At 40.5% G+C, this 16,390-nt stretch overlaps 1 protein-coding gene across 1 annotated transcript in view; it reads left to right on the plus strand.

The window, feature by feature from the left end:
- TOP6BL (TOP6B like initiator of meiotic double strand breaks) overlaps positions 1-16,390 on the plus strand; it is a gene marked incomplete at both ends in the record, with an annotated part of 89,064 nt that overhangs the window by 23,923 nt on the left and 48,751 nt on the right. The window contains 2 exons of the mRNA XM_080693503.1: positions 1,919-2,028; positions 13,826-13,909. Coding sequence (XP_080549629.1) covers positions 1,919-2,028; positions 13,826-13,909 — 194 coding nt within the window. The remainder of the gene's footprint in view (positions 1-1,918; positions 2,029-13,825; positions 13,910-16,390) is intronic.

Below are 16,390 nucleotides of genomic sequence, written 5' to 3' on the forward strand. Positions count from 1 at the left end.
ATTTTTAATTTCTGAAATAGGGTCTTACTAGGTTGTGGAGTTTACAAGGTTACCAAGGCTGGCCATGAACCTGCCAAAGGATAGAATTTTACAAAAAGTGAGATTTGATTTTTTTCCTTTGTAATATGAGTGCCAAAGTATGGAGAAGAAAGATGGTGCATACTTGATGCTTTTTTCTTTGCTTCCTTCTTCCAAAGCTTGAAAAGAACTTTAACCAGTGTAGCTATAGTGAGAAGACAAGGGGATCTATGTCCTTAGCCCTCTCTTCCAGAGACTGGCAATGATTTTGAGATGTTTCTTGGATTTGTTTTTTGGTACTGATGATTGAACTCAGGGGCATTCTACCTCCAAGTTATACCTCTGGTCTTTTATTTATTTATTTATTTATTTATTTTTGTTTTGTTTTGCTTGGTTAGAAACAGAGTCTCACAAGATTTCTGAGAGTCTTGCTAAGTGTTTGAGGCTGGTCTCAAGCCTGGATCCTCCTGTCTCAGCTTTCCAAGTACTGGGATTACAGGTGTGCACCACCACATCTGGCTGACTCTTAGGTCTTTAGAAAGGAGAATGAGAGCCGGGCGTGGTGGCGCACGCTTGTAATCCCCACGCTTGGGAGGCGGAGACAGGAGGATCGCAAGGGTTCGAAGCCAGCCTCAGCTGCTTAGTGAGGCTCTCAGCAACTTAGTGAGACCCTATTTCCAAATAAAATATTTAAAAAAGGCCTGGGGGTATAGCCCGGAGGTAGAAAGCCTCTGGATTCCACCCCCAGTACCACCAAAAACAAACAAACAAACAAACAAAAAAAACAAAGAAAGGAGAATGAGGATCTGGGCATGGTGGTACATGCTTGTAATCCCAGCATTTGGGAGGTTGAGACAGGAAGATCACAGTTTTCAGACAACCTCAGCTACTTAGCTACTTAGTGAGGTGCTTTGCAACTCAGTGAGACCCCGTTTCAAAATAAAGAATAAAAAAATAGAGCTAGGGGTGTAGCTCAGAGGTAGAATGCCCCTGGGTTCCATCCCTAGCAACACACACACACACACACACACACACACACACACACACACACTATTAGATACATGCCTGAGACAATCATTCTTTAATTTTTCTTTTTTCAGTTGTAAATGAGTTCACTTACCTAGATTTGCGTTTATTAAATAACAAATTGATTTATTATTATTATTTTGTGTGTGGTACTGGTGATTAAACTTAGGGACATTCTACCTTTGAGCTATGCCCTCAGTCTCTAGTTTGCTGAGAGTTTCTCTACCTGCTGAGGCTGACTTTGATCCTTCTGTGTCAGCCTCCCAAGTGCTGGGATTACAGGTATATGCCACCACACCCAGCATGAATTGATTTATTGAAAAATACACTAAGCCAAGAGTGGCGGTGTGCGCTTGTAATCCCAGCATTTGGGAGGCTGAGACAGGAGGATCGTGGTTTTCGCGGCCAGCCTTAGCTACTTAGTGAGTCCCTTTGTAACTCAGTGAGACCCTGTTTCAAAATAAAGAATAAAAAATGGGGCTGGGTGTGGAGCGCGGAGGTAGAATGACTGGGTTCCATCCCCCATACTGAAAAACAAAAAACAAAAACCCCCAGTAATATCAGCTAGAGCTATCAATTCTGAAGATTTCTGGCCTTGAACATAATCTTGTAGAGATTAACTCAAGATCAAATTGATTTAGTAAATGTGAAAAGTTGAAAATATGAGATTAAATTTCTTAAACCCAGAAAATAATTCTAAATGTTCAAACAATTTGCTGATGCACAGCCATTTCTAGTCATATTTAAAATTTTGCAGGTCAATCTTTTCATCAGGTAAAAGCTTTCTTGGCTCTCTAGTTTAATAAACTATTCCAAACACCTGGTGCATATCCAAACTGATCATTCTATCTTGTTGCCATTTCTTCTTACACAGAAATACAATCTATAGTGCCCAGATTTTCTGCAAAGCTGGTTTGGACTTCTGAGGAAAGTAGCTGCTCTCAGGACACATCAGGGGCAGCACCCTTCCAGATTATTTTTGAGGCAAGTTTTGTTGTAATTCTATAAACTATTGATGATTTCCTTCTTATTTTCCCACAAATCTAAAAACAATAAGGAAAAGCCTAGGCCCATCATAGTTCCATGAAAAGTTGCATTGCTTCTCAAACTTGCCTCTGCAGATTACCTCGGAGCTTATAAACTGCTCTCTGTAAGAGGTTGTGATTTAATTGATCTGGGCAGTTGCAGTAGACAGCTTGGGCTGCCAAAACAAAATACCACAGTCTGGGCAGCTTAAACAACAGACATTTATTTTCTCACAGTTCTGGAGGTTAGAAGTCCAAGATCAAGGTGCCACCAAGGGCAGGTATTATGGTTTGTGCCTGTAGTCCCAGCACTTAGAGGCTGAGGCAGGAGGATCGTTTGAGTCCAGCAATGCGAGACCAGACTGGACAACATAATTGTCTCAGAAAAAAGAAAATAAACTGCTGTTAGGGTTGCTTTCTAGGGAGGCCTCTTCCTGGCTTGCAAACCACTGCCTTGTCAATATCTTTACATGGCCTTCATCAGTATTTGTGTGGGGAGAAAGAGAAAGAGAGATTGCTGATGTCCTTTTTTTGTTTGTTTTGTTTTGTTTTTGTTTTTGTTTTTTGCAGGTCTAAGGATGGAACCCAGGGGCATTCGACCTCCGAGCCACATCTCCTGTCCTATTTTTTACTCTTTATTTTGAAACAGGGTCTCACTTAAGTTGCGGAGGGCCTCACCAAGTAGCTGAGGCTGTCCATGAACCTCGATCCTCCTATTTCAGCCTCCCAAATGCTGGGATTACAAGCTTGCACCACCACGCCCATCCTTTTAAGAGTCACCTTGATACCTTATTTATTTCTGTAGCGCCTTCACCTTCAAATCAGTCATATTGGGAGTTAGAGCTCCAATGTATGAATTAAGGGAAACACCATAGAACTGGTGTGGACTAGACTTTTTAATATGGTTAAATTTTATGTGCATACTTGTAATCTCAGTACTTGGGAGGCTGAGACAGGAGGATCACCGGGTCGCTGCCAGCCTCCAGGTACTTAGTGAGGCCCTCTGTAACTTAGTGAGACCCTGTTTCAAAATAAAGGATAAAAAAATAATGGTGGGGTATAGCTCAGAGGTAGAATGCTTTTGGGTTCAATCCTCAGTACCACTAAAAAAAAAAGTTGGTTTTTTTTTTAATGTGTGTGTGTGTGTGTGTGTGTGTGTGTGTGTGTGTGGCACTGGGGATTAAACCCAGGGGCATTCTACCTCCGAGTTACTTTTTGAGCTCTATTTTATGTTTTATTTTGAAATAGGGTCTTTCTAAGTTGCAGAGGGCCTCTAAGTTGCTGAGGATGGTTGTGAACCTATGAATCTCTTGTCTCAATCCCCCAACTACTGGGATTATAAGCATGCACCACCATACCTATCTTGAATATTTCTTAAATTCCAGATGATTCCTACTGTACAGATAAATTTTGGAACTGCTGAAGTAAAATCTTATTTGATTTGGATCTCCTGACATAGAAAATAAAAATTGAAGCCAGGTGTAGTGGCACATGCCTGTTATTCTCAAACTTGGGAGATGGAGACAGGCGGATAGCAGGCTGGAGGACAGCTTTGGCAATTTAGTGAGGACCTCAGCAATGTAGCAAGACCCTATTTCTGCCGGGTGTGGTGGCGCACGCTTGTCATCCCCATGCTTGGGAGGCGGAGACAGGAGGATTGCGCAGGTTCGAAGCCAGCCATGCTGGCTTAAGAGACCCTATTTCCAAATAAAAATATAAAAAAATAGGTCTGGGAGGGTAGCCCGGAGGTAGAAGGGCTTCCAGGAATCCCAATACCGCCAAAAAAAAAAAAAAAAAGAAGACCCTATTTCCAAATAAATAAAAAGGCCTGGCGGTGTAGTTCAGAGGCAGACTGTCCCTGGGTTCAACCCCCAGTACCATAAATAAATAAATAAATAAATAAATAAATAAATAAATAAATAATAAAATAAATCAATAAATTAAATTATAAATTAATAAATTATTAAATAAATAAACAAATAAATTATTTTGCAGTACTAGAGATGGAACCCAGGGGCATTCTACCTCTGCGCTACACCGCCAGCCCTATTTTTTATTCTTTATTTTGAAACTGGCTCTCACTGAGTTGCAAAGGGCCTCACTAAGTAGCTGAGGCTGGCTGGAAACTGCTAATCCTCTTCCTGTCTCTCCGCCTCCTAAATGTTGGGATTACAAGTGTTCGCCACCATACCCGACTAGTTAATTTTAAAAAGAAAATAAAAATAGATTCTCAGTGCTGATCCTTTTGTGTAAATTTTTATTTGGTTGGTTTAGAGGTCTCTTTGTTGATCTACTTGTAGTACACATGTATGAGAGTGGTAATTGAGTTTTCCATTTTCTTTAACAATATTCTGGCCCCCTCTCTTTCCTTCCTTGGGGTTGATGGAGATATAAAGAATTAGAGTACTTTAAGCACTCAAGAAGCTTTTCTCCATGTTTGAATAATGATATGTTCCTTCTGATAGGAATGGATACAATATCAGCACAGCATTACCCCTGGCTGTGCTTTATCATGGTTAAACAATGCGGAAAATTAATGGTTAGTCAGCTCTGAAACTACTAATGTCAAGTAGCGTAAAAAAGTGGTTCCAGTGAAGCAAGGACAACAGTTCTAGGAAAGAAAGCCCTGTGTTTTAGCCAGTCTGAACAAACATAACTTGTATACCTAACATTGCTAGTATTATTTATGTCTCCCGACAGCTCTATGAAGTGGATAGGATAAGTAGTTTTGCAGGTAAGAAAACTGAGATCCAGAAAATTTGACTGACTTTCCCAGTATCATACAAATGTTAACTTGAATCAAAGTCTGACTTATATAGGTCAGTGCTACTTCAATATTTCTTTGTTCATTCATAAACTTGTGTTCTGTGCAAGCCAGTCTTTGAGCGCTAGGGACTGTAAGTACAGAGTTCCAAGCCATGTGACATGATCCCAAGGAATTCACATCCTGACAGAGGTAAGCACTAAGTGCTGTGGTAGCACTGAAGAAGGGCACCTAACCCAGCAGGAAACAGTCAAGGTCTAGAAGTGTTGATGAAACTGAAAAGTAGACTTACTGGGCACAAGAGGTTTAGACATTTGCGAGAATAGGAGGTTGTTATTAGGGAGATAAAGTTTCACTTACTTGTTCCTTATTGCAATAACATGTTTCCCTTAGAAAAGTCAATCCCAGAACCGGGCCTGGTGGTGGATGTTTGTAAGCCCGGCTTTTGGGAGGTTGAGACAGAGGATTGCAGTTTGCTGATAGCCTCAGCTACCTAGTGAGGCAAATGGCCTTTCTTTATTTTGAAACAGTGAGACCCTGTTTCAAAATAAAGAATAAAAAATAGGGCTAGATGCATGCCTATAATCCAAATAGGCCAGCTTTATTTATTTATTTATTTATTTATTTATTTATTTATTTTGGGGGTGCTGGGGATGGAACCTAGGGCATTGTATCTCTGAGCTACACCCCCAGTCCTTTTTTTTAGTCTTTTTTATTTTTTGAAACAGGGTTGCGAAGGGCCTCACTAAGTAGCTGAGGCTGTCCACAAACCACCATCCTCTGGTCTCAGCCTCCCGAAAGCTGGGATTCCAAGTGTGCGCCACCATGCCCCGCTGAAGCCTATTTATTTTTATTCTGGGTTTCATCCCAGTACCTCAAAAAAGAAAAAAAGAAAAAAAAAAGAAAAGAAAAAAAAGAAAAAAATAGGGTCTTGCTAAGTTGCTCAGGGCCTTGCTAAGTTGCTGAGGCTGGCCTCAAACCTATGATTTTCCTATCCCAGCCTCCTAAATTCTGTGATTATAGGCATATACCACACACCTGGCTTAATAGCTTTTTCTAATTACCCACACCTATTATGTAGCTCTTGACCTCTTTTCAGCAAATTTATAAAAATATAAGTTTATTCTTTTAGATAATTCCATATTTCTTTTTATTGTATTATGAGATTCTGAACTCTGGGACCATTTTTCTCTCCAAAAATATACCTAGTACATACCTCTATCTTCTGAGCCATTACTAAGAACGTGCTGGTCATCCCCTCTTTCTCCTCCTCCTTCTCCTTTTTGATTGAACCCAGGGGCATTCTACCTCTGAGCTGTACCCACAGACCTTTTTTTTTTTTTTTTTGGTGGTAATGGGAGTGGAACCCAGGGGCTTTTTTACCTTCAGGCTATACTCCCAGACCCCCCCTTTTTTTTTTTCCAATTCTTTATTTGGAAACAGGGTCTCACTAAGTTGCTGAGAGCCTCACTAAGTAGCTGAGGCTGGCTTTGAACTTGTGTGATCCTCCTGTTTCAGCCTCCCAAGCTTTGGGATTACAAGCATGCACCACCAAGCCTGGCTCTTTTTTTTTTTTTTTTTTTTTGGTACTGGGGATTGAACCTAGGGGCATTCTACTTCCAAGCTACACCCCAGCCCAATTGTGTTTCTTATTTGGAAACAGGGTCTCATTAGGTTGCTAAGAGCCTTGCTAAATAGTTGAGGCTGGCTTTACACCTGTGATCCTCCTGTCTCAGCCTCCCAAGTCCTGGGATTATTGGCGTGCGCCACCATGGCTTCTGACTGTACTCTCATCATTATGTATTTCTCTAATTTCTAGGATTTTTTTTTTCTGGTGGTACTGGGGTTCCTGGAAACCCTTCTACCTCCAGGCTATACTCCCAGACCTATTTTTTATTTGGAAACAGGGTTTCTTAAGCCAGCAAGGCTGGCTTCGAACCTGTACGATCCTCCTGTCTCTGCCTCCCAAATGCAGGCATTATAAGCGTGTGCCACCACCCCCAGCCAATTTCTAGGATTTTTGTTTTTTGTTTTTTGCGGCACTGGGGATGGAACCTGGGGGCATATTCTACCTCTGAGCTACACCCCCAGCCCTAATTTTTATTCTTTATTTTGAAACAAGCTCTCACTAAGTTTCAGTGGGCCTCACTGCAAACCTGGGTTCCTCTTGTCTCAGCCTCCCAATCATGGGGATTATGAGCATGCACCACCACATCTGGTTCTAACTTTGGTTTTAGGGATACTGTATTAAATGCAGTGAGCCAATGTGGGGAAATGGGTAATAATAAAGGTCTGGAGCCACATTGACATGATTAACTTGGGGCAAGTTGTTTAACCTCTTTAAGTCTCTCTTTCTGCTTTCATTTATAAAATGTGGGTTATATATAAAATTTAATAGGGTTTTTGTGAAGGTTAAATGAGGTAATATAAGTGAGATACTTTAGCACCATTCCTACAATGGATAGAAAACCATTCCTAAATGGCAAATCTTACATTTGTAGTAAAGCATAGTATATTTCAAAAGCCATGGACAGTTGGTCTTATAAAGATTTAGGATAGCCGGGCGTGGTGGCGCACGCTTGTAATCCCCGCGCTTGGGAGGCAGAAACAGGAGGATCGCGCAGGTTCGAAGCTAGCCCCGCGCGCTGGCTTAGGAGACCCTGTTTCCAAATAAAAATGTAAAAATAGGTCTGGGAGTGTAGCCGAGGTAGAAGGGCTTCCAGGAACCCCAGTACCACCAAAAAAAAAAAAAAAAAAAAAAAGATTTAGGATAAACTAAGCACAGGGACACACACCTGTAATCTCAGCTCTTGGGAGGCTGAGACAGAAAAATTACAGGTTCAACACCAGCCTCAGCAACCCTATTTCAAAGCAAATAAATAAACGGGGCTTGGGGTCTAGTTTAGAGATAGAACTCTGTTGGTTTTAGTCTTAGTACCAAAAGAAAAAAGAAAAAAGGAAAAAAAGGAAAGACTTAGGGTAAAATCCATCTCTGAAGAGCTGAGTGGCATAGACAAGCTGCCTAAATCCTCCAAGCCTTTTTTTTTTTCAGTCTAGAAATTGGGGAAGGTAATACTTACTTTACAGGATTGTTATGAGGTAATGTATACATTAGCACATACACAATTCTTTTTATATAGGATTGTGTGTGTGCTTTGTGTGTGGTATTAGGCATTCTACCTCCGAGCTATACTCCCAGCCCTATTTTATTCTTTATTTGGAAACAGTGTCACACTAAGTTGCAGAGAGGCTCTCAGGATTGCCGAGGCTGACCTTTAACTGCATCCACTTGCATCAGACTCCCAAGTACTGGGGTTACAGGTGTGCACCAACACGCCTGGCTGCTTTTCTTTTAAGAACATGCAACAGGCCAATTTATTTTTTATTTTTGTGTGGTACTGGGAATTGAGCTCAGGGGCATTCTATCTCTGAGCTACACACCCCATCCCTATTTTTTTATTCCTTATTTTGAAACAGGGTCTCAATAAGTTGCTGAGGGTCTCACTTAAATAGCTGAGCCAGGCCATAAACCTGTAATCCTCCTGTCTCAGCCTCCCAAGTACTGGGATTACAAGCATGTGCCACCATGCCTATTTTAAGTCAGTTTAAATTGGCAATTTTTTTTTTTTTTTAGTTTTTCTCAGTGTTTTCCCTTTTTTTGTTTTTGTTTTTGTAGTCCTGGGGATTGAACTCGGGGGCATTCTACCTGCAAGCTCCACCCCCAGCCCTATTTAATTTTTATTTTGAAACAGGGTCTCACTAGGTTGTTGAGTCTCACTACTTACTGAAGCTGTATGTCTCTATCACTATGAACTACATTATGTGAGACTAAAATGCACCAATAAAAGTATTTTAAAAAAAACGGGCTGGGCCCACACCTATAATCACACTACTTGGGAGGCCAAGACAGAAGGATTGCAGGTTCAAGGCTGAGACAAGAGGATTGCAGGTTCAAGACTCAGCAACCTAACAAGATTCTCAGTAACCTGGCAAGACCCTGTTTCAAAACAAAAAATAAGCCAGGCATGGCGCACGCTTGTAATCCCTGCATTTGGGAGGCTGAGACCGGAGGATTGCGGTTCATGGACAGCCTCAGCTACTTAGTGAGGCACTCTGCAACTTAGACCCTGTTTCAAAAAAAAATAAAGAATAAAATAGGGCAGAGGGTGTAGCTCGGAGGTCAAATGCCCCTGGGTTCCATCCCCAGACCCGCCCCCCAAAAAGAAATTTAAAAAAAAATTAAAATATGGGGTTGTGGATATAGCTCAGAGGTAGAATGCTCCTGCGTTCAATCTCCATCCAGTTCTATGACAGCAACAACAAAAGATGGAATTTATTTTGACACAGGGTCTCATTAAGTTGCAAATGGCCCCACTAAGTAGCTTGACTACTGAATTAATTTAAAATTTGTTCTAAACCGGGCGTGGTGGCGCACGCTTGTAATCCCCGCACTTGGGAGGCAGAGACAGGAGGGTCGCGCAGGTTCAAAGCCAGCCGCCCGCGCTGGTTTAGGAGACCCGGTTTCCAAATAAAAATGTAAAAATAGGTCTGGGAGTGTAGCCCGGAGGTAGAAGGGCTTCCAGGAACCCCAGTACCACCAAATATATATATATATATATATATATATATATATATATATATATATATATTGTTCTAAACGGCAGTTTGAAGCTGGGAATGGTGGTGAATGCTTGTAATCTCAGTATTTGGGACACGGAGACAGGAGGATTGCAGGTTCAAGGACAGCCTCAGCAACCTAGTGAGACCCTCATTAACCTAGTGAGACCCTGTTTCAAAATAAATAATAAAAAATAGGCCTGGGGGTATAGCTCAGAGGTAGAATGCCCCTGAATTAAATCCTTAGTAACACACACATACCACAGGTGGTTTGACATTTTGGGTTTTACACTAATTTTTGCTTATATGTCTCCTATAGTTCCATGAAATAGGTGCTTTAACTCAAGAAATGATTGCTATTCTGAGTCCCTTTTGTGTACCCTTCTCATTCTTGAAGATGGTTCTCGCCAGGCATGGTGGCACACACCTGTAATCCCAGTATTTGAGAGACTGAGACAGGAGTACAGTAAGTTCAAGGCCAGCTTCAGCAATTTAGCAGACACCCTCAGCAACTTAGTGAGACCTTGCTTCAAAAACAAAAGAGTAGCCAGGTGTGGTGGCGCATGCTTGTAATCCCAGTATTTGGGAGTCTGAGACAAGAGGATTGCAAGTTCAAGGCCAGCCTCAGCTACTTAATCAGGTTCATAATGAGCTCTCCATAACTTAGTGAGACTCTGTTTCAAAATAATAACAAATAGGGCTGGGAATGTACCTCAGAAGTAGAATGCCCCTGGTTTCAATGCCCAGAATGGCAAATAAATAAATAAATAAATAAAAATAAAATTGGGAGGCTGAGACAGGAGGATCATGGGTTAGAAGCTAGTCTCAGCAATTTAGCAAGGCTTTCAGCTTAGTAAGGCCCTATTTCTAATAAAAAGATAAAATAGGGTTGGGGTATAGTTTGGAAGTAGAATGCCCCTAAATTCAATCCCCTGTTACAACCAGCAAACAAGGGCCAGTGGTATAGCTCAGAGGTAGAACACCCCTGGCTTCAATTCCCAATAAAATAATAATAATAAAAAAAGATCTTTCTCAGCTGAGCGCGGTGACTCACGCTTGTAATCCCAGTGCCTGTGAGGCTGAGACAGGAGAATCATAGGTTTACTGCCAGCCTCAGCTTCTTAGTGAGGCCCTCTGAAACTTAGTGAGACCCTGTTTCAAAATAAAGAATAAAAAATAGAAGCCAGGCATGGTAGCACACACTTTTAATTTCAGTACTTGGGAGGCTGAGACAAGAGGGTCACAGCCAACCTCAGCTACTTAGTAAGGCTTGCCACAATTTAGTGAGACCCTGTTTCAAAAATAGAGAATAAGGGACTTCCGGGAAGATGGCGACCGAGAAAAGCGGGGCTTAAGAGTCCCGCTAACAACCAATCTCCATTACCACAAAAAGAGCACCTTTCATAGCCAGAAAACACCATCACCAGAAAAACAAAAAAACCACCAGGCTCCAGAGAGAAAGCGGACTGAGAACAGAGCTCAGGGCCACAGAGGAGACACACACGCCCGAGGACGCGGCAGCAGCGCCATACTGCCGGCGGCAGCGGCAAACTCAGCGGACGGCTACAGCAAGCCGAGGTGAGCCGATGCGGAACAGCCAGGTGGGATCTTTCGGCGCAGACAGCATTTAAAGCTCCCAGTGGCTGAGCTCAGCACACGCTGCAGGGATTCAGAGTGGAAATCAAAACCAGAGAAGAAAAAATACGCCAGCCTCATGGCCGAGGGCGTGACAGAGGCGCCATATTGCCACCGGCGGCGGCAGCAGCAGTGAATTCACCGAGTCCAGTACAGCTACATCTACGTACTCAAGAACAGTGAGTCAAATTGCGGGTCACAGAGGAGAAATCCCAGTATTGTGCCTCCTGGGACTTGACCCAGTGAGGGAGTGGTGGTGGCAGAGATATCACACCATAGGAGAGCGTGCAACCTGGCACCCCCCATAGTTTAAAGCAGCCTCTATCGACTCCCTGGGTCGGAGACTCTGTGATACAACCCAGCAAAGGAGTAGTAGGGTCTGAGATAATACAGACTCGAGATCCAGAGCACCTTAAGTGAAGCCATAGTGACCCAAGGGAAGAACCCAGAGAAGGCACAAACCTCCGAAATCATGGGAAAGAGGAATAACACTGAAGTAATGAAGGTGCACAACCCCACAACATCAGAACCTGATAAAACAGAAAATCAGAGATTTCTAGAAGATCAAATCAGGAAAATAACTGTAGAAATAATAGAGGTGCTTCGAAAAGAACTCAGAGAGAGCCAAAAAGAGATAAAGGATGCAATTAATGAAGTAAAGGCCTCAATTCAAAGCACAAACAACCGATTAGACCACATGGAGAACAGAATCTCGCTCTTAGAAGATGAGCAATCCAAAAATGAATGCATAGTTTCTAATCTAGAAAAAGATATCCAACAGCAGGAATCTGACATTGAAGAAATATGGGCCCATCTTAAGAGAGCTAACCTAAGAATAATTGGAATAGAGGAGGGAAAAGAAAGTGATACCAAAGGGATCAACAATCTCTTCAAGGAAGTAATAGCAGAAAATTTTCCAAATATAGAGCAAGAGGTTGATACACAGATCCAGGAAACTTATAGAACTCCCTTTAGACAGGATCCGAGAAGAGGATCCCCACGCCATATAATTGTCAAAATGACCAATGTGGAAGCCAAGCAGAGAATCTTAAAGGCAACAAAAACAAAGGGCCAAGTGACATTCAGAGGCAAACCAATTAGAATCACTCCAGACTTCCCAAACCAAGTCATGAGAGCCAGAAGGGCTTGGAGTAACATATTCCAAACTCTGAAAGAAAACAACTTTCAGCCAAAAATTTCCTATCCAGCAAAACTTTCTATCAAATTAGATGGAGAAATAAGAAGCTTCCATGACAAACAGAAACTGAAGGAATTTATGTCTTCAAAACCAGCGCTAGAGAAAATACTCAAAGAGATTAACTACAAAGAAGAAATAGGTAACACTCACCAGAACCAGAGAAACAAGAGTTTCCATCCAACAGACAACTAAGATTGGTTATCTGTGGAGATTCATTATTTATGTTAGTCTTTTACCTATCTCTAAATTGTATTGTTTGCCTTTATTGTTGTTAATTTTTAGGATTTCTAGTTGGAATATTAATATACCTTCAGATAGAGCATTTGGAAATATTTTATCCAATTCTATTAGTAACTTTTAACTCTGTTTACATTGTCTTTGGATATACAATATTTTCTTTTATTTTTTAGGGAGTTTGTATATTCTTCTGTTGCCTGTGCCATTGAAATCATATCCAAGAAATCACTGCCAATTTCAATGTTGTGAGGTTTTATGACCCAGATTTTCTTCTAAAAGTTTATAGTCTTAAGATTTATATTTAGGTCTTTTATCTAGTTTGAGTTAATACTTGTATGTGGGATTAGGTAAGGGTCCAATTTTATTCTTTTCCATGTAATTATTATTTTTCAACAATATTTAGTTAAAAGATTATTATTTCCACCACCAAATCTTCGTGGAAACCTTGTCAAAAATAACTTGACAATATAGGGAAGAAGTTAGCTCTAGGCTTGCATTTAACTCCAATGGTCTATATATCTGCCTTTATAACAGTACTACACTGTTTCAATTATTGTAGCTTTATATGGTATGAAATCAGAAAATATACATCTTCTAGCTTTGTTTTTGCTTCGAGATTGTTTTGGGTAACTAGAGTCCATATTCCATATCAGGATAGATTTTTTTCTGAAAAATAAATATATGATAGTTTCACCTAAAAAAAAAGAAAAAAATATTCTCTGGTAAGAAAGAAAGCAAAAAGAAATATTGAAATGTTATCTTTAAGACATCAAAAGCTTGGTATCAGACAAATAAAACTGTTATGTGAGATTATCATTTTTAATTTTGGATAAATTGCTATAATACTAGATGTCAACCACTAAGCCAAGCATGGGAGGGAGGGATGGGGAGAGAATGGGGTGGGGATCGGGTGGGGGCTGACTGGGCGATGTGTGCATGTATGTCTACAAAAGTTTGTATCCCACTATAATGTATGAATACAGTGCACCAATAAAATAAAATTTAAAATAATAAAAAAAAATAGAGAATAAAAAATAGGGCTGGGGGTGTAGCTGGGAGGTAGAATGCCTCTGAGTTTAATCCCCAGTACTGAAAAAAATAGAGCTGGGGTATAACTCAGAGGTAGAATGCACTGGATTCCATCCCCAGTACTGGAAAAAGGAAAGATGTTTCTCTTTGGATGTCCAAAAATATTTCTGAGGTATAGCTATCTTTTTTTTTTTAGGAAGAAACACCATATTTGATTCATTAATGATCTTGGTTTTGTATATAATGTGATGGGTGTGTTTTGTTGTATTGTTATAGGTTGATGAAAAGCCCAGAACTTTGATGACAGATTGTCTGGTTATAAAGCATTTTTTACGCAAAATCATAGTGGTATATCACAAGGTAAGCTATTTTTCTGAATAGTAATGATTATAATACATATGACTTAAACATAAGTTCTCAAGAAACCTTTACTATGTAGGACATGGAAGGTTATGATTGCTTTTCTTTTTTTCATTATAGATGATTAAAACTCTTAATATTTGAACTGATTTGGTTTCTATGCCCTTAAGCCAATTATTCTTTTCTTGGGGATTAAACCCAGGACCTGTACATGCTAAGCACACACTCTACCACTGAACTGTAATCCCACAAGGGCAGTCTTATTGTTGATCATGTGACATAACTGAGAATAAACTTAATATAGAGAATTTTTTTTGGTGGTACTGGGTGGGTAGAACCCAGGGGCTTTCTACCTCCAGGCTATACTCCCAGACCTATTTTCTATTTTATTTGGAAACAGGGTCTCACTAAGTTGCTGAGAGCCTCACTCAGTAGCTGAGACTGGCTTCAAACCTGTGCAATCCTCCTGTCTCAGCCTCCTAAGTGTGGGGATTACAAGCGTGCACCACCACACCCGGCTTAGAGAATTTTATTAAGATAAAAACTTAATATAGAGAATTTTCTTTTGGATCGTTTTATCACCTCCTTACTGCTTCATTATATCACTTTAGATACCTCTTTTCTGTCCTCTGTGTCCTTTTTGTGTATGCGCTAAACATAGATAATAAACCTTACAGATAGTTACCTTTTCTAAAGTTACTGTGAAAGCAAATCAGGAACTCGAGATAAGATATTTTGAACACTGAAAAGCTAAAAAGTTTATGATTACATATGGTTAGATATATTTAGACATGTAGTTAGATCTATTTATAAGAGGAATACGGAATACAGTTAAGTATGTCATATAACTTTGTTCTTTTCTCATGCTCTCTTCCTACTTTTTCTATTTTCCCTTCTTTTCCTTCTTATTCCTTCTTCTCCTTCTCTCTCTCTTTCTCCTTCTTCTTTTTGAAACAAGGTCTCACTAAGTTGCACGGGGCTTCACTAAGTAGTTCAGGCTGGCTGTGAACCTGCGATCCTCCTGTCTCAGCCTCCCAAGTACTGAGATTTCAGGTGTGTGTCACCACCACGCCTGGCTTACTTTTTCTACTCTCAGCAGAGTTCAGGGTTTATTTATATATTTATTTATATATTTATTTATTTATTCATTTATTTATTGCAGGTTTGGGGATGGAACCCAGGGGCATTAGACCTCCGAGCTACAGCCCCTGCACTACTTTTTATTCTTTCTTTCTTTCTTTTTTATTTTTTTGGTGGTACTAGGGTTCCTGGAAGCCCTTCTGCCTCCGGGATACACTCCCATGGGCTACACTCCCAGACCTATTTTTTAACTTTTTTATGTGGAAACAGGGTCTCTTAAGCCAGCAAGGCTGGCTCCGAACCGGTGCGATCCTCCTGTCTCCGCCTCCCAAGCATGGGGATTACAAGCGTCCGCCACCACGCCCGGCTTTATTCTTTATTTTGAAACCGGGTCTCACTGAGTTAGTTGCAGAGGGCCTCCCTAAGTAGCTGAGGCTGTCTGCGAACCGCCATCCTCCATTCTCAGCCTCCCGAATGCTAAGATTACAAGCGTGTGCCACCATGCCCGGCTTCAAGTATTTTCATTCATTTAACCCTCACAACAGCCTTTATGAAGTAGGGTTTGTTGTTATTATCCCCATTTTATAGCTGAGAAAACTGTGTTACAGAGTTTAAGTAACTTGCAGAATCAGGATCTGAACCAAGGAAATCTGGCTCTGGAGTCCTTGTTACCTTATGTTACACAAAAAGAAAAATGTAGCTTGATGGCAGGGAATAATTAGAACAGTGATGTATACTGGAGAGAGGACATAAAGTGAGATGAAGATGGGAAGGAAAAGCAAAGGAAAGCCCCATAGTGATTCATGTATATAAAACAATAGACATAAACATTGAAGTTCCTTTAAAATCAAAAAAAGGGAAATAGGTTGGAAGAATGGAAAAGAGGCAGGGTTTTCTTATAACTTGAGACCACCTGCAATTGTAGGATGGGACTCAATGTATTTAAGACTGAGAGTTTGAACAGAGGAAGGTATTAAGTATGTTTAGTGAAAGTGCAAGTGGAAAAGGGTGATAAAGAATATCTTTTACTTCCAGGTTCATTTATGTTGTCACAAACAATAGGATTTCTTTCTTTTTTTTTAAGGCTAAATAGTATCCCATTGTGTATACATGCCATTTATATGTTTGTGCTGGAGATTGAACTCAGAGGCATTCTACCTCTAAGATATACCCCCAGCCATATTTTATTTTTGAAACAAGGTCTTGCTAAGTTGCTGAGACTAGTCTCAAACTCTTGATCATCTTGACTCAGCCGCCCAAGTACTGGTATTACAGGTGTGCCCCATTGTATCTAACTACCATGTATTCTTTTTCCATTCAATAAGTCAAGCATAGAAATAAAAATAACACATGATTTTCACTTATATATGGAATCTAAAAAGTTGAATTTAAGTCTGGTGT

Source organism: Muscardinus avellanarius, assembly GCF_963383645.1.
Source record: "Muscardinus avellanarius genome assembly, chromosome: 1".
Taxonomy (NCBI): domain Eukaryota; kingdom Metazoa; phylum Chordata; class Mammalia; order Rodentia; family Gliridae; genus Muscardinus; species Muscardinus avellanarius.